This window comes from Ictidomys tridecemlineatus, chromosome 6 (assembly GCF_052094955.1).
Source record: "Ictidomys tridecemlineatus isolate mIctTri1 chromosome 6, mIctTri1.hap1, whole genome shotgun sequence".
Taxonomy (NCBI): Eukaryota; Metazoa; Chordata; class Mammalia; order Rodentia; family Sciuridae; genus Ictidomys; species Ictidomys tridecemlineatus.
The window spans coordinates 87,291,832-87,316,343 of NC_135482.1; the positions used below are offsets into that span (position 1 = coordinate 87,291,832).

Consider the following 24,512-nt stretch of genomic DNA (forward strand, 5'->3'; position numbering starts at 1 on the left):
AAATTCCTGGTACTTAAACAAACTTTTATCCCATTAATTCCCATGTCTTCATTTTAAATATTCAGGGAGTGATAGTTTCTATATTTTAGTACATACTTCTTTATCAAAGTGATTTCCTTCCAGATTGTGGAGAAAAAGCATCTTCCATTCTAGGAAATCTCTAGAGAAGAGAGGATATTAATAGAAGAAAAAAGAAAAGGATAAAAAAGAAATGGTGTGGACCCAGATCCTGTATTTGTTTTAGTATTTATGGACCTTTATTTTATTCATTTCTTTATATGTGGTGCTGAGAATTGAACCCAGTTCTTCACACATGTGAGGCAAGTGCTCCACCACTGAGCCACAAACCCATCCCCTGTATTTGTCTCTTTAAGATTTTGCTTAAATTGGGCTGGGGATGTGGCTCAAGCAGTAGCGCGCTCGCCTGGTGTGCGGTGCAGCTTGGGGTTCTATCCTCAGCACCACATACAAACAAAGATGTTGTGTCTGCCAAGAACTAAAAAATAAATATTAAAAAATTCTCTCTCTCTCTCTCTCTCTCTCTCTCTCTCTCTCTCTCTCTCTCTCTCTCTCTCTCTCTCTCTCTCTCTCTTAAAAAAATTCCTTAAATAATGACTTAGGGAAGGTAAAACTATTGTGTTCTAATTCTACCCAGTCAGGTGTATCACTGATTTCCAGAAGCCACTCAGCTTATGTATCTTCAGCTTACAAGTAGTAAAAAGAATGAACAGATAGATATATGTGCATTACAAAGTATAATCGGGGAGGGAGGTTGATATTTCAGGAAAACACCTGCCACAAAATGCAAAGCCAAGTTGATCTGACACTATCATTCTTTCATTTCAGATTTTTTACCATTCATGAAAAGTCTCTCTTGCAATCCAATTTACATGCTTTTCATACTTATAAGTGTGTTACAGTTCAATGCATTTGCTAGCATGTTCTCCTTTATGCCTAAATATCTGGAACAACAATATGGAAAATCAACTTCTGATGCAATCTTTCTCATTGGTATGTTTGTTTCTCTCTGAGTTATTGGCGTGCTTCCCCCCCCCCCCCCATGAAATGGTGAACAATGTGACAAAGTGATTAGGAAACTCCTAAATTGAAGTCTTTTAGGATATTCCTGTCTCTGCTAAATTTTCTCTTTCCACTCTCTAGGAAAATTAAGGAAGTGTATGAAGGGGAAGAGGTCAGAAATTGTCTTTTTTCTCTCTTCTGCTCTCTCTCCAGTCAGAATAGAAATTCATAATGTTTGTGGAAATCTCGGGAAATGCAAACATTAGTGAATTTTCAGATAGGCAGTTTATTAATTTATAAAGGATTAGAGTTAACTCATTAGGATTCTGTGTTTTACTCTTATGTTTTACTCTTTTGGCTTAAATTCTTGGATTCCATATTCTCCTAATGTAGTTGGTTGGTCGCCTGATGGTTTTAGATATTTCTGTGTCTATATACTTTCTGCCTTTCCTGTAACTACCCTAACCCCAATGATTCTACCTTGCCTGGGTTTTTTCCTGAGATCTTTTTATTCTTCTAAAAAATTACTATCCCAGGCTATGTGTGCCTAAATGCCTTGAGTTTTAACAAGTTCATCCAAGAATATGATTCAGTGATGCAGATATTATACAAAACAGCCTAGGGCTGTCTTTCCCTTTTGCTTTTTCCTTTTTTTGTATTGGAGAAGGGGACAAAGAGCTGGTAAAGAAGAATGCTGGTTACCACAGCAAAATATGAAATATAGCCACACACAACAGCCACAGCTTCAGCAGAATGACTTTCTAAAGTACCTTGAACTGAGTCAAATTCTTAATAATCAAAGTGGGAGTAAATAACTGAACTACCATATATATACACATACATATAAGATACTTATATATGTATATATTCCCATCCCACACACTAGAGAGTGATATAATAAATTACTGGTCAACTTGGACTTGCTACTCCTATGTATATCCTAATAAAAGAGGCATTGATCACGATACCTGACTATAAGAAATTGAAAACCTATTGTGAATAATTAAATGAATGATAATAACAATTTTTAAAAATATACTTGAAATTATGAGTCATTTTGAAATCTCCCTGTACATGAAGTGTAACTGAGTAGGGTTAAAATTACCACTACTTCAACCTAAATACCTTCTTATGTAAAACATATTGGGCAAAAATGATAACATATTTGTTCTTCGTTGTTGTTAATTTGTAAATAACATTTTACTTGCATTTATAGGTATTTATAACTTACCTCCAATATGCATTGGATATATTGCTGGTGGTTTAATTATGAAGAAGTTCAAGATTACCGTTAAACAAGCTGCCCACATAGGATGTTGGTTATCTGTAATTGAGTACCTTCTCTATTTTTTATGTTTTCTTGCGACTTGTGATAATTCTCCAGTTGCTGGCATAACTACCTCTTATGCAGGGTATGTTTTTTTTCCTAGTAAATTCGATATTCTTTCAACAGACTGTTAGTAGCATATTTTCTCTAGTGGTTGTACAAAACCAAATCATTTTTTTAGGAGTTAATGGCAGTGATCCACGGTCATCCTGCATCTTTCCTTTACCTATCAATTATATACCAATCCATTCAAATTCTAGGTTTATTAAAAATGTAGTGAACATCACAGGGTGAATGAGTTTATGATTGTGTGTGTATGTGTATAATTGGTAGTCTTTGTAATATACTAGTAGACATTAAAATGTACATAAAGGAAGCTACCTATAGGTTATATTAGGATTTGTTATCCATATATTTTATAACCCTGTAAATATTAAAATGAAAAGTTGACTATGCAGTCCAAATAGCCTTTAGATGTTTCCATGGTGGGCTTAATTAGCATTATTGAATCCTAATTCATGGTAAATTAATATATAAATTTATGTATATTACTGATATTATGTCTAAAGTATTAAATAGTTTTAGATATTGTATTTTGAGGTTTATCTGGGTTTACAGAAAGATTTTTCCATAGTAATAAGAAATTTTAAAAATTCACTTCAAATCAAAATGAAATGAAAAGCATCCTAAAGTGTTCATTTTAAAGTCATCAAGTATTATAGTATTAAAATAATTTCAAATATAAAATCATAATTTTTGCATATATTATCTGATTTGAATCTTGCAAGCTCTGCTTAACATAGGCATTATTAATTCCATTTTATAGATGAAGAAATGGAAGATTAGAGAAGTTAAAAAAAACCTCTTCAACCATATCAGTATAGAAATGTGGGTTTTAAAATTGGAAAGAATCTTAAAGATTGTCTGCATCTCCAATTATGCTGATTTCCAGAGAGAACGTGTGGAAGGTCACACTTTGGTCTAGTCACAGGATTTGAATTCGTTCTCTAGACTCTTATATTAGTTAGTGCATGATCACAATTATAAATACTGGGTACTAAACTAGAAGAATGATTTTTTTTTACTCACGTGACTTTGTTTCTGAAGTAAATGCATTATAAATGGAAAAAGCAGGTTTTGATCTTCAAGTTAGCTCTCTCATTATTTTCTCCCACATGGATCAACCTTAGAGATTAGGTCATCTTCATGTTTTAGTTCTAATAATATCCGGAAAATTGCGTCCCATGAGCCTGGGGTTGTGGCTCAGTGCTAGGGCACTTTCTTAGCACAGGTGAGGTACTGGGTTTGATCATCAGCACCACATAAAAATAAATAAAGTCATTGTGTCCATCTATAACTAAAAAAAAAAATTAAATGCAAATCCACATGGTAGGCACTTAGTGCTTGTTTATGGATTGTATTTTTCTAAAATAAATCATTGAAAAAGTGGCTTTGTAACACTGCACCTGGTTATCTTTTACACCAGAACTATAGTAGGCAATTCACACATTGATAGAAGATTTCTTTTTCTATTTTGATGGAGGGGAGGAAACATAATTGGGGATTAAGATAGAAAGAAGAAAAACAAATCTTGAATAGTGTTTCTGTATCCATGGTATTATTTTAAATCATTTCAGAATCCAACAAGATTTATATGTGGGAAATAAAGTCCTTGATGACTGCAATAGAGCTTGCAACTGTCCAACTAAAACATGGGATCCTGTATGTGGTGACAATGATTTATCATATATGTCAGCGTGTCTAGCTGGTTGTGAGACATCCTCTGGAACTGGATTGAACATGGTAACATATCTTACTGGCCTTTTTGACAGAACTTCTATGTATTGACAATGATTTATCATATATGTCAGGTTGCCTTGCTGGTTGTGGACATCCTTTGGAACTGGATTGAACATGGTAATACATCCTACCAGCCTTTTTGACAGAACTTCTGTGTATTGTATTAGCATTTTCTAACTTTGAACTGGACCTATATCTGCTAAAAACAAATTTAGTCTTTTCTTAAAACCAGATTTTTTAAATTTGTATAACTTAAATTACCTTCTATATGCACACTTTGTTACCTTTTCACATCTCAGATCTATGTAATGCCTTCACAGTGTCTGAAGTTATCTGTAATTTTAAGCCAGTTTAGATTATTATTAAAATAATTTGGGTTAAAAACATACTGGACAGAAAACAATTTATCATTGAGAAAGAAGTTGGCAATTTTGTTCTCAATTTTGTTTTCAAATTGCTGTGTTTTTTCTTCTGTTTTCTGTGTATATTTATGTAAGTGCTTTTTGTGTTTTTCACATGAAAACAGTTTTTTTTTTAAAAAAAGATAGATAGAGTTAGGCATGTCTTCTTGCCTCAAGAATGTTCAACCTTATAAGGTTGGCTGGTGACCAAAGTAAAATACAAATTTTTATTATTAATGAGATCGGGAAACATAATAATTCAAAAAGTGATGACTTTAGTCTGTTTTTAAAATAAACTATATTTTGGGAGGACACAGCTTTGTTTATGTGTAAACATTTGAACAATCAAACAGATTTTGTTGTTCATACTTTGTATTGTGGCAGGTAAGTGTTCGTTTTATTTTTAAAAGTGTGCATTTAGAATAGCTGAGCTATTGCAGATTTACTTCATGTATTTACATAAAATACCATTTATTTTATTCTTCCCTCTCCCTTCCCCATTATGGATCAGCATTCACATATCAGAGAAAACATTTGGCATTTGGTTTTTTTAAATTGGCAGATTGGGCAGAGGGGAGTGGAAGGAGGGGAGGGGAAGGGGGGGAAGGATGGTGGAGCAAGACAGACATTATTACCCTATGTACATGTATGATTGCACAAACGGTGTGACTGCATCTTGTATTCCCAGAGAAATGAGAAGCTGTGTTTCATTTGTGTACAATTAGTTGAAATGCATTCTGTTATCATGTATAACAAATTAGAACAAATTTTTAAAATGTCATATTTTGAAACTATACTTCTATGCTTTGTTTTATGCTATAATCCTGAGAGAGACCATAAAGGAGATGGGAACATAGGGATAAGCATTGTCCATACTTTTTTCCCGTGGTGTGTGTGAGGAGTACAGTCTCACACATGTTAGTCAAGTGCTCTACCATTGAGCTACACCCCCAGCCCCAGCAGTCTCCATCTTGATCCAACTGACTACATAAAAAAAATTGAGATTTGCGTTCAAAATTCTTAAACATATTCTTAAATAGTATATATTATTTTTGACAGGTGTTCCAAAATTGTAGCTGCATTCGAACATCAGGAAATTCATCTGCAGTTCTTGGGCTTTGTGACAAAGGCCATGACTGCTCCATGATGCTCCAGTACTTTCTAATCTTGTCGACAATTAGCAGTTTTATTTATTCTTTAGCTGCCATACCTGGATATATGGTTCTCCTGAGGTACAATAATTATTTTCTTTATTTGGATTTCTTTCTGGTAATTTATTATAGTAACTTTTTTCTAAGTAATTTGAGGCTTATGATATCTAAGAACTCTGTGCTCTAATATACATTTATTAAGGATCTTGCATTAAACATTGTTGAATCTTACAAAATTTTAAAGTTAATAATATGGATGTTCATCTTTTGTTCTTTCCTTCCCTATCCTTTGCTATTTTCCTTTCTTATTTCTCAGAATAAGTGGATCTTTCATTGTATAGATGAGATACATGCCCATTTTAGGGTTAGCCTTATGAAATGGTTGTTTAGATAGGTAAAGAATAGTTGCATAGCAGCCACCTCATCTGGTTTAGCTTACAGGACAGCAGAATTTAAAACTACTAGAAGCCCCCTTTTTTACCAGGGTCCCTTGATCTTTCTAAGCTCAATTTTTCTTTAATAAAAATGGGCATAAATGGTAAATGCCCAAAATTCTTTTGCAAGGCTACTGTGAGATACAAGTAATGGTTTCCTAAAACTAGGAAATTGCAGAGCCTTGCTCCAAACTTAGGTATATTAAACATGTGCTCTTTCAGTCATAGCATTCTTCATGCCTAATAAACCATCCTGAACACAGTTGCCCACCTGCTCCCCTTTCTTCTTGTCTCATTGAAATTCAGAAGCAGAATTAAGTTAATCGTAGTTCATTACGTTTTATCATTATGAGCTGGAGCAAGCTTTCTCTCTTGCTTTACTTTATTTATTTACTCATTTGTATTAAATTTCATCTCCTACTTTCACTCACCATAGGCATATGACAGATATGTTTTTTACAATATGCATTTTCCTTTTTCATTATGCATTTCACTCAGATGGTGGTGCTCTATGTGCTCTATGCCTTGGTGTGGTTCTTAAAAATACATGCATATATAAAGACACCAAGTACAGCTAGTGTTTAAGAGTTGTTCTCATACCATCACTGCTTCAGTGTCCTGCCCCCCACTTTATAGCTTCCCAAACACTTGGAATCATCTAACATTCAAATGTTGACTGTTCCAGTTGGTGTAAAATGGTGGTTCATTGATGTTTAGTGTGGTTTCCTGGTGAGTGAAGTTAAGCATATTTGAACTAATTTTTAGTTATTTAGATTTCTACTTCAAGATGCTGATTCTTTTTTTGGACCCCATTTTCCTCTTTGCCTTGCTGATTTGGATGATGACTATGTAAATTATTATTTATAATATTATATTGATATAATGTAATAAGCAGTATGATATAATTGAAACAATGATATAATTTATATAATGATATGCCTATAATTGATGACATAATTATCTTCTAATCTATGTTTCTTTGAACTTTTCTATATTTATGAAGTGAAATCCTAAAAATTGCACTTAAATATAACAACTTTTTTGTCTTATGGTTTGGGTGTATGGTAATGAGTGGTCACATTTAAAAAGCATTTTCAAATTCTAAATTTATAAAAATATTGCCTTATAGGTTTTATTCTAACAGGTTTAGGATAAAAGTTTTACAGTTTTATTTTTTGCTTATAGTCTTAAAATCATCTTAACTATATTTATATATATAGTGCAAGAGAGAAAGATGCCCAATTCAATTTATCTTCATATAATGAAGTAATTTTACCAATATCACAACCTAAATTACAGGTTCTTTGGTAGTGGTGCCACCTTTATCATATGTTAAGTTTTTACAACATGGGTATATTTTTCATATATTTTCTGTTTCACAGATTTGCCTATTATTAAATTAGTGTCATATTGATTTAATTGCTTTAGCATTGCAAATGTTAAAATATCATATGGTAACTTCCTTGCCTACCCATATTGTCACCTTTATTGTGCCTAATCTCTGCCCAAATTGATTTAGCCATTTAGATTTTTATACTTACGTATAAGTTTTGATTAGGTTTATGAGGGTTCTGCAGATCAGGTGGAGAAAACTGGAATGAAATATTGGTGAACCTGCAATATCAATATCTTTTATGTACTTGAGTAGAATTTTAAAAGATTCTTAATAAAGGTGATATGTCATTAGGTTGCTTCCTAGATACATACACACATATATAAACTATATATACGTACATACTCTGAGAAAAAGTTTCTCTATTCACAGAGAAGCCTTCTGATATCAGACTCTCATCAATTTTCTGGTACCACCAAGGTGTCCTACAGTTCATTTCAGTTCTGACAATATCAACCTAGAGTTAGCATCAGATCCCAAGAGTTAAAGGGCTCAGTTCCCCAGACTTCTGTTATTTTTTATGAGCATGGAAAATCTGGGGCTCTCAGCCTTTTGACTGACTAGTGATAGGCTGGAGATTCCCATAAACTTTCTTCAGGTTAGAAGACTTACTATAATGGCTTTAGAGAACTCAGGGAAACACTTTTATACATTTACTGGTTTATTATGAAGGAAACTTTTCAACCCCAGGGCTACAAAAAACCCCACATACTGTTTACCAATCTCACGGAAAGAACTTGGAGGACTGAGAAGCGAAGATTCAGACAATTTATTACTTACTCCTTTGGCACAGCAGACTTGTAAACAATGCAGGTCTACGCCATATTGACAACAATGGGGAATATATAGAGTGGTAACATGCCTGCTGGGTAGACAGAGTTCTTCAGATCTTTTATTAGCATAATCTTTTACTTTACAACCAAGATCACTCTGCTTTGATCCCTACCTAAAGATTGGAAATAAGGAAAGTGGTTGGTTTTCCTTCTCCTCTTCCTTAATTATCATATTCCTTAGAGTTTTTCTATCTCACAACCAGGAACAAGTCTTCCAGGCACCAATTAGTGTTTACCCCAACATTCCATCCCTTCAGTGCTTTGGAAGCCCCTTAATGTTCCTTACAATCTTCTACTGCCTCCCATCTTCTGCAAAGCCCTCAGGACAGGGATCTGGAAGCATGTTGTTTCTATATCCTACAGCAGCAGTACAAGGAGCAAGAGCCTATCAGCAATTATGCTAAGGTTATTAAGAGAACACAAAAGGTATAGCGTCATGTCAAAGGAAAGGAAGTTAAACAGAGAATGGGTCAACTGAAAGACATCAAGGCATCATTTTTTTTAGACACTAGGGGTAAAGTATGGACAATATTGTGTTCATTACCAGGTATATATCCTCAGCATTCTGTCTCCAAGACTGCACATACTCCAGCTTGGGCAGCCATTAGCCTAACTAGTACCATCCTATTTTATAAAACTACCTTTTTTAAAAAATCTGAGTGTTGTCCTCAGTTGTCAAGGATATGGCATGTTTAGTCTGACTGACAGTTTGGGCAGTGTGGGAGGGTAAAGCTGAGACCTGAGTGTTTCCACCATCATTGCAGCTTGTGGAGCTAATGGATAGAACCACCAGGAGGCACAGCATAGCACTGCCTTGTGTGAAGTACCTTGATGTTATCCCCGTCACTGTTATACATATTAAAAGAGGCAGAACTAGGGCTGGGCTAGTACACCATCCTGTCCAATTGTAAGATAGGCAAGATCATCCACAGGCCCACGTATCCATAGTGCACCCCATGGCAGGGGGAAAGCCTGTGAGTAACATAGGTTGAGGATATCTGCTGAACTCACTGTTTTTACCCAGAGTCAGGCATAAAGCTCGGTGTCTGGTTATCAGGAACCTATTAGGTGACAAAATGGAATACTGTCTTTTTAACTATAACCTGAATTGCTATATCCCATGAAAGCCCATTCTATATGTAAGTGTACCCAGGTACTTGAGAAGTATTCAGTGTCTCTCTAATTAAAGCAAAACCCTTGGTTGAGAATGATTATGTGATGGCCATTTTGTGAGTATTTTCAGTGCAGTTATTTCAACCAAGTCCATTATATCTCATTTGTAGGTTATACTACCCAGGGAAGTCCTTGTGCTGCTATCACAGGGAGTTTTGTGCTGCTGTCACAGGGAGTTCTGAGCATTCTAATAGTCTGTTTGGAGTAATATGCAATATATGTTGTCCAGTCCAGGAAAACTTGTTGTTAACCTATGGCAAATATGACTGGTATTTAATAGGCACCAAAAATGGCAACATAGCTCCATGAGGCAGAATACAGGCCACTGTACCATAATGTGTTAGTTAAGTAACCAGTACAATAGGCTTGCCTGGGCAAGTACACCAGACCAATCTATTTGCACTTTGAGGGCATAGAAAGAAATATACCTCTGAAATACATACCTGCCATAACTGATACAAAGTGTTCCTCAAGTGATGACTCCTGAGGGTAATATCCCCTGTACTTGTGAGGGCCAGGTTTCCATCACAGTAGGCTTTACTTTAAATTTAGATATTCTCTCTCTCCACAAGGTGTCAGTAGAGTGAACCACTGGGTCCCTACTTGTATAGTCCATGACCAACTAATGCTTCCTGTCTCATATGTGATGTGTTGAGGAGTTGGCAATTGTAAGTTGTTGCTCACGTCCCAGAAAAGTTTAAGAATATGTTCAGTAGATGAGTCTTTTATTTGCAATATGAATGCTGGCAGCCACAAGGTGTGTGAACATAAGAAATGACTGCCCCTGATGTCTGGGTTTTCATTTAATGTCCTCAGTGACTCAGGCACATGAATATTCCACCCCACGTAGAGTTATTTTTGATCTTTGTTTTAGTCAGATTTGTGGTCAAAAGACTTGACCAGAACAATTAGTGGAAGAAAAGTTTATTTCAGAGGTCTCAGTTCGTAGTTGGCGGACTCCGTCGCTCTAGGCCAAGTGAGACGGAACATCATGGCAAAAGTGTGTGGAGGAGAAAAGCAACTCAGACATGGTAATCAGCAAGCAGACATCTCCACTCCTGGGAAAAAATATAAACTCCAAAGGTATGCCTTCAGTAACCTATCTCCTCTAGCCATACCCTATCTGCCTAGTTACCACCCAATTAATCCATTCAAGTGCATTAATGCACTAATTAGGTTAACCCATTTATTTCAACTCTAACTTTTTGTATTACCTCTCACATGAGTTTTGGGGGACACCTCATATCTAAGCCATAACAGTCTTTAACCCTTATTTCAGCAGACCATTCATTATTTCAATTAACCCAGCTCCTGTTGTATTGCACAGCAGGTGGAAAATCCATCATGTGTCCTGTATTTGAGCCCACTATTATATGTCATGGCCTGTGAAATTAGTTCCTTGGTCAATCTCAATTACCTGTGCAATGGTGGGGCTATGGAGAGATCCTTGAGGTAACATGGTAAAAGTCCATTGTCTGCCTTCCTACCTAAAGGCAAATGGGTCTTGACTCTCAAGGGTTATATCTATGCTAGAGAAGATATTAACAAGGTCTAGTATACAATGGTATATTCACAACTGAGTACTAAACTCTTCCAGAGCTTAGTAATTTTTCAGGATTACTTTATGCAAAATCAATGTGCTTCTACCTCCCGTGTCCACCAATGCTTTTATTCTCTGAATATTTTTTGAAAACCAGTCTTTTGCCAGTTCTATACACAGCCTCCTGTCTGGAGACATGGCTCAGACCCTTGTTTCTCAACCTCCCCTCTAGTCATTCCACAACCAAGGGCTGAAAGACTCAGGGGAAACCATGGGCTTTGCTTTTATTATGTCTCCTACTAAGAGAAGTTTGTCTTTACCTCCTTTTTGAGTAGGAGTCCATTCTACATTTCTCACTGTTATCTCTTTCTTTTCCTTTCTTGGGGAGTAAGGGCTTAAGTCTTTTGTCCTTAGGTGATTGCTTTCATGCTTGTACCAGAGTAGCATTAGGTTATTTATGTATTTTACTTTCATCTACACCTGCTACAAATAAGTCCATCTATATCTGTTTATGGGAGACTTGAAAATGCCTTTCCAGTTTGTACTGGGTTTTAGACTCCTGTTTTCTGCTGTGTTATTTCCATATCTGCTATAATTTGCACTTCTCACTGGAGGTGCTGCCCTGCCAATGTGGATAATATTAACACCAGGGCACCCTAATTGGATGGATGGACTGAGTTGTAAATAGCACTACATCCCTCATTTTGGCAGTAGAAGTCATGCATGCAAATAGCATATTTCATCCCCAGTTCCTGAAAATAGGCCTGTAATTCTTCTATAGAGGTTGCCTCTGGGCACGGGAATATCTCCTGAATTCTGTCACATATTGTAAGCGGTGAGAAGCAGCCAAAGCTACTTTCCCCTCGCTGCACTGGCGTGAAGGCACTGTTTTAAAGTAGGGTGAGCAGTTACTGAAGCCATCTTAGACGATTCTGTAACATTCAACATTATCACAACTGCCTCAGTGTCCCACAGGTGGAGCAGCCATGGCAGTAAACTTCCTTTCATTTTCTACCTAAACTTGGACCCCAGCTCCATCAGCTCTGCTGAGATAAATGGTCTCATGGTGATTCTAAATATCTCTCTGGAGCAGTGAGCAGAATTGGATCAGTCCCCTCAGTCACTCCTCCTGAGTCTTTAATTTTGGACCATTACTGGTCTAGCTTCCATTGTAGTTTTTTGTCCTCGGCCTCCACCTGTGATACACAGGAGCTAGTTGACACTGAATGGGTCCCGCATCTGAGAGTTTTGCTAGGATTTCTACGTAAATTTTCCTGTTCAAGTACGAAGTTTTATCTTTTCACTTTCAGATTTTACTCACCTCAGACTTAAAATTTTCTTATGGTATCAACAAGCAACCCTCAAACTATACTGAACAATAGTTAAATGAGTATTCTTTAGTCAGTACTCTTATTTTCCAAATCTTATCAGATTTCTTCATTGAGTATAATGCTTGCTGTACACTTTTAATATGTAGTCTTTATCTAGTTTTGATAATAAAATAGGTGGTAAACTTTATCAAATAAATTTTTCTTAATCTTTGAAAATGAAATATGTGATTTTTCAATTCAGAACTTTTGCTTAGTGAGATTAAGTGAAAAATGTTGAGCTTTATTTGCTTATCTGATAAAAGTACCACTTAATCACAATATAGTTAAAAATATGATTTAATTTTTTTGAATATTTTTGTTTGAATTTTTCTTAAAAATTGTTATAGCTGTTGCTTCTTGGCATTTTTACTAAAGTCAAATGTACAATCTTTTCTTATCAGTTTAATTTCTGATACATTCTCTACTTGAGGAAGACATGTTAAATGGATTTTTGGAACAGGAAGAAGGAACAGGGACTTATTCCATCCATTCTATACACTGATCTACTTGAAGGGATCAGTGCACCCTTTCAAACAATTGTCACATCTATGTTTATAAGCAAAATAGATTTATTATTTTTCATTCTTTTCCTTTCTCAGATCATTGGCCCACAAAAAGAACCGGTAAATTTTCTAGTTTTTCAATTCTAGAGTTACTTTTGTTAAATATCTGATTATTGCTTTCATCCCCCAGTTTGTCTGCATGTACAAATATGTAAAAAATTATACTATTATGTAAAAATATAATGCACTACTTTAAAAAATCTCTGAGAAGTCTTGTGATAAAGGATATTGTCTGATTGTTGAAAATTTTATAAACTCACCTGTTAAAATATTTGTACTTTGGACTAATTTTTCTGGTGAATTTTCTTCTCTTTATTTACTTTTTATTTTCTGTCACATATTTTATTTCTGCTTACACATGTTGTATGTTTATTAGTATGTATTTATAATATTCTTTTATTATTTTCATACTCTCTGATATCTAAAAGACATTTCCTTTTTTTTTTCCTGTATTTTACTTATTTTCATCTAGTCTAGTTTCTTGAACAATATTGCCAGAGGCTCATCTAACTTTCTTTTTTAAATAATCAGTTTATGATTTAGTTGATGTTTCATGGATTTCTGCTCTTTATTATTCTCCAACCCCTTTGAACTTCTTTGGTTGTTCTTTAGTCAATGATTTGAATTTAATGCTTGAATCATTTGTTTACTTTGATCATTATACTTTTATTATTACCAGTAATAAAGTTTATTCTTTATCATTTAGTCTTTTCTTTTAGGGAATTCTTCTTTGTTTCTTCTTAAAATTATAGTTCTGGCTTCCCTATGGTTCATGACATGCCCATTAGGTATTTTTCCTTCTCTTTATTTTCAATCTTACATTTCACTTTTTTTTAGAGAGAGAGAGAGAGAGAGAGAGAGAGAGGAGAGAGAGAGAGGGGGGGGGAATTTTAATTTTTTTTTTTTTAATTTTTGGCGGACACAACATCTTTATTTGTATGTGGTGCTGAGGATCAATCCTGGGCCACTCTCATGCCAGGCAAGCGTGCTGCCGCTTGAGCCACATCCCCAGCCCCACATTTCACTTCTTAAACAATTTGCTATATTTGATTTTCTAACCTAATATTGGTGAATTTATCACATTTATATTTATTATAATTATTCTGGTAGAACTCTGTTTGCACTTTTTTTTCTTCCCTTTGTACAGATTGGATTTCTTCCTGCTGTTTTGAAAGTTATATTGTGTGTATTGTGTGTGTGTGTGTGTGTGTGTGTGTGTGTGTGTGTACAGGGAATTGAACCCAGAGTTTCATACATGCTAATCACATGCTCTACTACAGAGCCCTGAAAGTTATACTTTTCAAATAGTTGACTGGAATATTGAGATTATTAACAACATTTATTCTTTGCGTATCAATTTTAAAACTTTTAGTTATTAATATCTACTCTCTAGTAAAACAAGTAATTATTATGCATTCATGATTTATTTGTTTCTATTCTTCTGCCATCTTTTGCCAAGATCATATTATGGAATTTAACACCTGGATTTTTTAATAGACATATTTATATCTGTTACCTATTATTATGGAATCCTCTAAAGTGATGGTGAAGGGATGTATCATCTACTTTAGTTTGTCATTTTAAAATAAAAATTTATATTTCTATCAGCATTTTTTCTATAACTTATATTCTAATTTTTTTGTTATTGCTAGACTCTAGAAATTGATATTCTTATCAAAGTCAAGAAATAATAAAATTTGGAGAACAGTTTAAACTGCTTATAATTTATGAATTCTCAGAGTTCTATGTTTTTGTGAGATCACAGGGCATATGTTAAAAACAGAAAAGAAAGAAAACTTCCTCAATAAAATTTAAATATTTTATTTAATTTTTGTATTTTTTAAAAATAAATTAGGTGACCACGATAAGTCTGTTGGATTTTATTCTCTTTGAATAAAATTTCTAAATAAAATTATTGATGTTATTTAAATAACTTCTCCATCGGATAGATGGTCTTTTGATCAATGACATTTCACTTTTTAAGATTGTAGAATTATTCTATCTAATATAATATCTGTATCAAGAAAATACCAATGAAATGTAGTTTTTGTTAAAAATATACTCTGTGAAGAAAGCGGCATTAATATTTTTCAACTTTGAGTTAATCAGAAAAGGAAAGGTAGAACAGGGAAGTTCTTAAAGTGAACTTTTTGAGCATATAGCCATGCTGATGCAGAAGTGTTTGAGACATCAAAAATACTTTTGCAGTATAGTTTTCATTTACACTCCAATGTTGTCTGGAGTGTAAATTTCCACATATGGGAATTCCAGACAACAATAAAAAGCAAGGAAAATTTTTTCAGAAAATGGAGAAATCTCTGTTCAACTCTTGAAATTATGTCAAATCACTTAAAATAGTTTTGCTTTGGAATTTTTAAAATCACTTTATTTGGAAAGTTTTTATTATTGCTTTTCTTTTTTCTTATACTTACTCACATAAGTTACATTTCCTTTATCTGAAATTTCCTCCATCTTATTAATGCAGATAATTTGAAAAAGCTAGGTATGTGCTGTTTTTGCTTTCAGCTAAAGGTTTAACCTTTCAGATCAAGAACTACTACTGTCAATATAAAGATACTGGGATAAAAATGGATTGAAATGAAATATATTCTTCTGAGAGAGAATAAGAAAGTTAGGTATGATGGCACAGACTTGCAATCCAAGCTACTCAGAAGCTTTTGAAGCAGGAGGATTTTAAGTTCAAATATAGCCTGGGCAACATGGTGAGAACCTGTCTCAATAAAAAAGGACCAGGAATGTAGCTCACTGATAGAGCACCTCTGGATTCATTTCTAGTGTCCCTGCACACACCTGACTGAGCAAAAAGTGATGGGTAAAATTCTAGGGATCAGAAATTGGGCTCCTATTTGGGTACAAGCAGAATAATCAGACCCTAAGTAACCAAGGCCTGATCATGGAAGTACATTTTTCAAATATTCAGTGTTTGTTAATAGCATGCATAATCTTTTTCAGAAACTCTGATAGGTTTAAAATCTTTACTTTTGCTTATTATAAATTTCTTTTTTTTATTAGGTGTATCAAGTCTGAAGAGAAGTCTCTTGGTGTGGGATTACATGCATTTTGCACAAGAATATTTGGTAGGATGTTATTTTTCCTAGTATGAAACATACTAATAAACTATAAATGAAATAATTCTCTCAGAATAACAGTTTAGGAATATCCCTTCTGTTTATAAGCAATTCTTAATTAGTATTGAGAATGAATTATGTAGGAAGATAGAGAATTTCTCCCTTTCATTTCTCCTATCAAAACTTAATTACACCTCTCTTCAATAATACTTGAGAATAAATAGGAAATATTTTGTTAAAATGAAATGTACACATAATTTTTTCCAAAACATTTCAGAAAATATAATCTACTTTTATTCACTGTTTTATTCTATCAATAATTTTGTTGTATTTTATTTATCATGACTTATTTTTTATAATCTAGAAACTATATTATATATATTACTTATACACTAACAGAAAATTTACAAAGTAAAATTTAGAGCATTTGATTTATATTTTTACACAGTATTTGTTAAATCATATAGGGGAAATTGAAATATTTGCCAAAAAAATAATGTCTCTTAATTCTTAACTTGTTGATGAAGTTTTCTTTTTCTGATAATTATAGCTGGCATTCCAGCACCAATATATTTTGGAGCTTTAGTGGACTCTACCTGTTTACATTGGGGAACTTTGAAATGTGGTAAGCCAGGGGCATGCAGAATATATGATTCAACAAACTTCAGGTAAAGATAATTTACTTTTTAAGTGTACATATTTTTATCATAAATGTTAACTCATTAATTATGCAAATCAATGGGCTTCACTGTGACATTTCAATATATGCATATGTTGTGCTTTAATTTTATCTTCTTTCCCTATTAACCTCTCTTTCCCTCAACCTTCTCTAATAGTCCCCCCACTTTTTTTTAAAGTTTCCAAGTATGAAACAAAATAGGCTGTACTTGATTTTGTTTCTAGCAGATTTTACTGAACATGATGACCTACAGTTCCATCTATTTTCCTACAAATGACATGATTTCATTTTCATGGCTGAGTAATATTATATTGTATATATCTCATATTTTTTATCCATTCATATGTTTATAGACACCTAGCCCAATTCTATAACTTGACTATTTAAATAGGTGAAGATAGGTATGTAAGTCTTTCTTATGTATTCCCAGAAGTGGCATAACCGGATCATATAGTAGTTCTATTTTTAGTTTTTTTAGGAACCTTGTACTGCTGCCATAGTGGTTATACTAGTTTACATTCCCACATTCCCATCAACAGTGTATAAGGGTTCTTTTTTCTCTGTATCAATATTAGAAGTTTTTTTTTCTGATAGCCATTCTGATTGGGGTGAGGTAGAATCTTAATGTAGGTTTGATGTGCATTTCCACAATGACTGAGAATATTGAATGTTTTTTCAACATATTTATTTAGCCATTTGTCTTAACTGTTTGGATTATGTGTTCATTGTTTTTTTCTGGTAATGAGGAATGAACCAAAGGCTGTACACATGGGAGGCAAAGCCCTCCACTGATGAACTATACCCCTGCCCTTTTGTATTTTGAGTTAGTGTCTAATTTAGGTGCCCAGGTAGGCTTTGAGTTTGAGATTTTCCTGCCTCAGTGTCCTATGAGGATGAGATCATGAACATTTGCCTTTTTTTCTTTTTACTGTTACTTTGTCATTTTGATGTTAGTTTTTAAAGTTCATTATATATTCTGAATATTAATTCTTCTCAGATGAATAGCTAGCAAAGATTTTCTTTTATTCTATATGTTGTCTCTTCACTCTGTTTATTCCTTTGCTATGCAGAAGCTTTTTAACGTAAAATAAATATTTTATTATGTGGTTATGAGAAAGAAGATATAAATTCTTTTAATTGAAATGTAAATAATAGAATCATTACTGTGTTTACATATTGAACAGATAATAAATTTGGCTGCATTTGTCAAAGAAGGTACATTCACCTAGTTTCATTTGCCTCTTTGCAAGGATAAGGATTGAGAGCTTTGAGAGCCAAGAGATTTGTATCTATATTTGTGATAGAAGAAACTCAGGTTGTTAATTACATTAATCTGTTTACTTAATAAACAACTAAAACATCTACCCCTATTTGTTTATTAAGTAAACAGATTAATGTAATTAACAACCTGATAAATTTCTTTTCAAAAAATTCTCTTCTCCAAATGTGAAGAATCAAATACATTATAATACATAAAATGGTTTATTTAAGAGTGCAAAATTGATAATTTGTAGCAAAACTCCAATAATATTTAATATCCACATTTAAATTTTTTTAAAAATTCTAATTTGACAGCAAAATGCATTATACTTCATATTACACATATGGAGTACAATTTTTTAGATATCTAGTTGTATACAAAGTATATTCACACCATTTGTATCTTCATATATGTACTTATGGTAATGATATCCATCTCATTCCATCTTCTTTTCTACTCCATGCCAACCTCCCTTCCCCTCCCACCCCTCTCCCCAATTTAGAGTTCATTTATTCTTCCCATGTTGCTGCTCCCTATCCCACTATGAATCATCCTCCTTATATCAGAGAAAACATTTGGCATTTGGTTTTTTGGGATTGGCTAACTTCACTTAGTATTATATTCTCAAAATTCACCCATTTACCTGCAAATGCCATTATTTTATTCTCTTTTATTGCTGAGTAATATTATTGTGTGTGTATATATATACCACATTTTTTTTCCATTCATAAACTGAAGAGCATCTAGGTTGGTTCCACAGTTTAGTCATTGTGAATTGTGCTGTTATAAACATTGATGTGGCTGTGTCTCTGTAGTATGCTGTTTTTAAGTCCTTTGGATATAGACTGAGGAGTGGGATAACTGGGTTAAAAGGTGGTTCTATTCCCAGTTTTCCAAGGAATCTCCATACTGCTTTCCAGATTGGCTGCACCATTTTGCAGTTCTACCAGCAATGTATGAGTGTGCCTTTCTCCCCACATCCTTGCCAACACTTATTGTTATTTATATTCTTAATAGCTGCCATTCTTACTGCAGTGAGATGAAATATTAGAGTAGTTTTGATTTGCAATTCTCTAATTGCTAGAAATGTTGAACATTTTTTCATATATTTGTTGATTGATTGTATATTACCTTCTGAGAAGTGTCTATTCAGTTCCTTGGTCCATTATTGATTGGGTTATTTGTGTTTTTGGTGTTTAGATTTTTGAATTCTTTATATACCCTAGAGATTAGTGCTATATCTGATGTGCAAGTGGTAAAAATGTGCTCCTAAGCTTTGGGCTCTCTATTCACCTCACTGATTGTTTCTTTTGCTGAGAAGAAGCTTTTTAGTTTGAATCCATTCCATTTATTAATTCTTGATTTTAATTCTTGTACTACAGGAGTCTTATTAAGGAAGTAGCGACCTAATCTGACATGATGGAGATTTGGGCCTATTTTAATTCCTAGGTCCTTGATCCACTCTGAGTTGAGTTTTGCACATGGTGAGAGATAGGGGTTTAATTTCATTTTGTTGAATATGGATTTTTAGTTTTCCTAGTACCATTTGTTGAAGAGGTTATCTTTTCTCCAATGTATGTTTTTGGTACCTTTGTCTAATATAAGATAACCATAATTATGTAGGTTTGTCTCTGTATCCTCTATTCTGTACTAATGGTCTACCAGTCTGTTTTGGTGCCAACACCATATTATTTTTGTTACTAGTGCTCTGTTATATAGTTTAAGGTCTGGAACAGTGATGCTACCTGCTTCACTCTTCTTGCTAAGGATTGCTTTGGGTATTCTGGGTCTCTTATTTTTCCAGATGAATTTCATGACTGATTTTTCTATTTCTATGGGAAATGTCATTGGGATTTTGACTGGAATTGCATTAAACATGTATAATGCTTTTGATAATATGGTCATTTTGACAAAATTAATTCTGCCTATCCAAGAACAAGGGAGATTTTTCCATCTTCTAAGGTCTTTTTTAATTTTTTTCTTTAGCATTCTATAGTTTTCATTGTAAAGGTCTTCCACCTATGTTGTTAGCTTGATTCCCAAGTTTTTTTTTTTTGAGGCTATTGTAAATGGAATAATTTTTCTCATTTACCTTTCAGAGGATTTGTCACTGGTATACAGAAATGTCTTTGATTTATGAGTGTTGATTTTGTATCCCAATACTTTGCTGAATTCATTTACTAGTTCTAGAAGTTTTCTTGTGGAATTTTTTTTTTTTTTTTTTGGTGATCCCACTCAAGTACCAGTACTCCTACGTGGGCGAGTAGTTGGGAGACCTACTCTGATGCTGCAGAAGCTTTTTAATTTGATATAATCCCATTTGTCAATACTTGCTTTTATTTTCTGAGCTATTAGAGCCCTATTCAGGAAATTGTTACCTGTGTCTACATCTTTAAATAGTTTCCTCTATGTTTTTCTCTAGTAGTTTCAAATATTCAGGACTTATATTGAGGTTTCTGACCCATTTTGAATTGGTTTTTGTATAGAGGGATATAGTTGGAATCTTCTACATGTGGATGTCTAGTTTTCTCAGCATTATTGCTAAAGAGGCTGTCTATTCTTCAATGTATTTTGATGCCAGTTTTGAGAACCACAAAGTCATAGATGCATGGGTTTATTTATAGGTCCTCTAATGCATTCCCTTGGTGCATTGGTGTTTTTATTACTGTCTCTCTGTAGTGTATTTTGAAATTGATTATTGTGATGTCACCAGCATTGCTGTTTTTGCTCAGGATTGCTTTGGCTATTTGTAATCTTTTTTGCTTTCATTTGAATTTTAGGATTATTTTTTCTAGTTCTTCAAAGAATGACCAGCTGCACTTCCAATTTGATATTTTGATGGAGATTGCATTTAATCTGTAGATTTCTTTTAGCAGTATGGCAGTTTTGGAGATGTTAATTCTCCCAATCTATGAACATGGAGATCTTTTCGTCTTCTTGTGTCTTCTTCCATTTCATTCTTCAGTGTTTGATAATTTTCATTGTAGAGTTCTTTTGCTTCCTTGATTAAGTTTATTCCTAGATTTTTTTTAGGCTATTGTTCATGGGTTGTTTTACTGATTTCTTTCTCAGTGAGTTATTTATTGCTGTATAGAAAACCCACTAATTTTGTATGTTAATTTTGTAGCCTGCTACTTTGCTGAATTTGTTTATCAGTTTTAAGTTTTTGGTGGGATCTTTAAGTACCTTCTAAGTATAGAATCATGTCATCTATAAACAGGGGTTATTTCACCTTTTTCTTTTCTATTTATATCTCTGTTATTTCTTTTTCTTGCCTGATTGCTCTGAAAAAAATTTCAAATATTATATTGAATAGGTGTGGTGAGAGTGGATACATTGTCTCATTTCTTATTTGGGGAGAGATGCTTTATTTTTCCCCATGCAGAGTGATGTTGGCTATGGCTTTGTCATATGGAGCCATTATGTTTAGTTGTGATCCTTCTTTACCTAGTTTGTTCAGGACTTATCATGAATGGATGTTGAATTTTCTCAAAGACTTTTTCTGCATCTGTTGAGATGTTAGTGTGGTTTTTATCTTTGATTGTATTTAAATGATATATTGCATATAATGACTTATGTGTATTAAATCATCCTTGAATCTCTGGAATGAAACCAGTTTTATCATAGTGTATGATCTTTTAAATAGATTGTTGAACTTGATTTCTAAGTATGTTACTGAGGATATTTAAATCTATGTTTATCAAGGATATTTGTCCCGAGTTTTCTTTTTCTGTGTGTTCTTATTAGGATTTGATAGCAGAGTAATACTGGCTTTATAGAATGAGTTGGAAGGGATCCTTTTATTTCCATTTTAAAGAACAGTTTGAGGAGCATTAATGTTGGTTCTTTAAAAATCTGGCAAAATTCGGCAAGAATTCAACCAGTCTTCTGATTTTTCTTTTTTGGGGGAAACATTATTATTACTAATTCAGTCTCATAGCTTGTTGTTGATATTTTTAGGTTTTTAGTATCCTCTTGATTCAATTTGGTAGGTCATATGTACATAGAAATTCGTCAATTTCTATTTTCTATTTTATTGGAATATGTTCTTTCAAAATATTTTCTCATAATAATCTGTACTTTAGTGATATCTGTTATAATATCCCTGTTTGTATCTAATTTTTTTTATTTTGGTCTTCTCTCTCTTTTGATTACTTTGGCTAAGAGTTTGTAGAACTTATTTACTTATTTATTTATTTTAAAAACCATCATTTTGTTTCATTGATCCTTTGTATTGTTATATTTTATTTAGTTTATCTCTGATTTTTACTATTTCTTTCCTTCTATTATATTTGGTTTTGCTTTATTCTTGTTTTCTAGGACCTTAAGGTTGCATTATTAGCTTATTTATTTGAAAAAGATCTCAGTTGTTTGTTTTTTAAGTAGGCACCCATAGCTAAAAATTTCTCTCTTGGTACTATTTTAATTTTATTCCACATATTCTGATATGTTGTGTTTCCATTTTTGTTCAATTCTAGGAAGTTCGGAATTTCCCCAGATTTCTTCAGTGGCTTGTTTTTGTTTGGTTTGTTTTTTGTTTAAAAGCCTATTCTTTAATCTCCATGTCTTAGTACAGTTTCTTTTTTTTATTATTGGTTGTTCAAGACATTACAATGCTCTTGACATATCATATTTCATACATTTGATTCAAATGGGTTATGAACTCCCATTTTTACCATGTGTACAGATTGTAGAATCACATTGGTTACACATCCACGTTTATACATACTGCCATACTAGTCTGTTGTATTTTGCTGCCTTTCCTATCCCCTTCCTATCCCCCATCCCCTCTCCTCCCCTCCCATCTTCTCTCTCTACCCCATCTACTGTAATTTATGTCTCTTTATATTAATATGAGGCTTATCCTAATATTATATGGAAAGTTGAAGGAAATTATTTTTGTTTTTTGTTTGTTTTTGTATTTGTTAAGACTTTCCCTATGGTGTAAAATGATATACTTTGGAAAATCTTTGCCATAGTGAGGTGAGTTTCTTGTAGAAAAACAAAATTGTTGGATCTTTGTTCTTAATATAATCAGCCAGCCTGCATCTTTTAACTGGAGAATTAAGACCATTTACAATCAAGATTATTTTAAAAAGGTATGTACTAATTCCCGTCATTTTGTTGTTTTTCTTCTGGTTGTTTTGAATACCATATGTCCATTTCTTTCTTCTACATCCATCTTAATAGTTTTAATGGTTTATTGAGTTAATGATGTTTATTTCCTAATTCTCATTTGTTTTTCTACTCTTCTAGAGTAGAAAATAATTATTCTAGTGAGATTTATTCTTTTATGTGCTTTTGTGATTGTGTTTATCATGCTTTATCTTCTGAGTACAGAATTCCTTTAAGTACATTCTATAATACTAGTTTAGTGGTCATGAAGTTATTTAGTTAATGCTGATTTTGGAAGATCTTTATTTAGTTTTTACTATTTAAATTATTTAAATAATTATTTAAATAATAATTATTATATTATTTAAATTATTATTTATTATTATTATTAAAATTATTCTGAAGAACAATTTTGCTTGATGCAGTAGTCTAGGATAGAAGTTATTTTCTTTTAGACTTGCTATATATCATCCCGTGTCTTCTTGGCTTTTAAAGTTTCTGTTGAGAAATCTATTATTCTGATGGGTTTGCCTTCATACATGACCTGGAACTTCTCTCTTGCAGCTTTCAATATTCTTTTTTGTTTTGTATTTTGGGCAGTTTAATTATGTTTTATTGTGAAGAGGTTCTTTTCTCATCATGTCTATGTAGGTTTCTAGATGTCTCCTGTTCCCAGGCATCCATATCCATCCCAGGATTTCAGAAATTTTCTATTATTTCACTGAATAAATTGTTTATGTCTTTAGCTTTTACCTCTGCTCCTTTATCTGTACATGGGATCGGTACATTTTGGTCTTTTTTTTTTTTTGTGGGAGCAGGGGCAGGTACTGGGGATTGCATTCAGGGACACTCAACCACTGAGCCACATCCCCAGCCCTATTTCATATTTTATTTAGAGACAGAGTCTCACTGAGTTGCTTAGTGCTTTGCTGTTGCTGAGTCTGGCTTTGAACTTGAGATCCTTCTGCCTCAGCCTCCCAAACCACTGGATTACAGGCATGCATCATCACACCATCTACATTTGGTCTTTTATTCGTGACCCATAGGTTTTCTATGTCCTGTTCATTCTTATTTTTTTTCCTGATTACTGTCTGAATGTATAATTCATCAAGTTTATCTTCAAGTCTTAATATTTTTTTATATCACTTTATCTAGTCTGTTGTTGAGGTTTTCAGCTAAATTTTTTATTTGGCTTGTGATGCTTTACATTTTTAAGATTTATGGGTTTTATTTTGTTTCAGAATCTCTGTCTCTTTTTAAAATTGCTCTTCATATTCTTCATTTTCTTCCTTAACTCATTAAACTGTTTATTGATATCTTCTTTAAATTTAATGATCATTTTAACATCATTTTAAAAATTCTC

At 33.3% G+C, this 24,512-nt stretch overlaps 1 protein-coding gene and 1 pseudogene across 8 annotated transcripts in view; both read left to right on the forward strand.

Annotated features, from left to right (window-relative positions):
- Slco1a2 (solute carrier organic anion transporter family member 1A2) overlaps positions 1 to 24,512 on the forward strand; it is a 118,988-nt gene that overhangs the window by 91,510 nt on the left and 2,966 nt on the right. For 7 of the 8 annotated variants that reach the window (XM_078015127.1, XM_078015126.1, XM_078015124.1 and 4 more), the window contains 6 exons: positions 847 to 1,011; positions 2,237 to 2,432; positions 3,985 to 4,150; positions 5,608 to 5,780; positions 16,039 to 16,103; positions 16,645 to 16,762. In XM_078015127.1, coding sequence (XP_077871253.1) covers positions 847 to 1,011; positions 2,237 to 2,432; positions 3,985 to 4,150; positions 5,608 to 5,780; positions 16,039 to 16,103; positions 16,645 to 16,762 — 883 coding nt within the window. Of the gene's footprint in view, positions 1 to 846; positions 1,012 to 2,236; positions 2,433 to 3,984; positions 4,151 to 5,607; positions 5,781 to 16,038; positions 16,104 to 16,644; positions 16,767 to 24,512 lie in introns of those variants that run through there. The other variant, XM_078015128.1, reaches the window with a different exon arrangement.
- Positions 12,792 to 12,972, forward strand: LOC120888802 (U2 spliceosomal RNA; annotated as a pseudogene).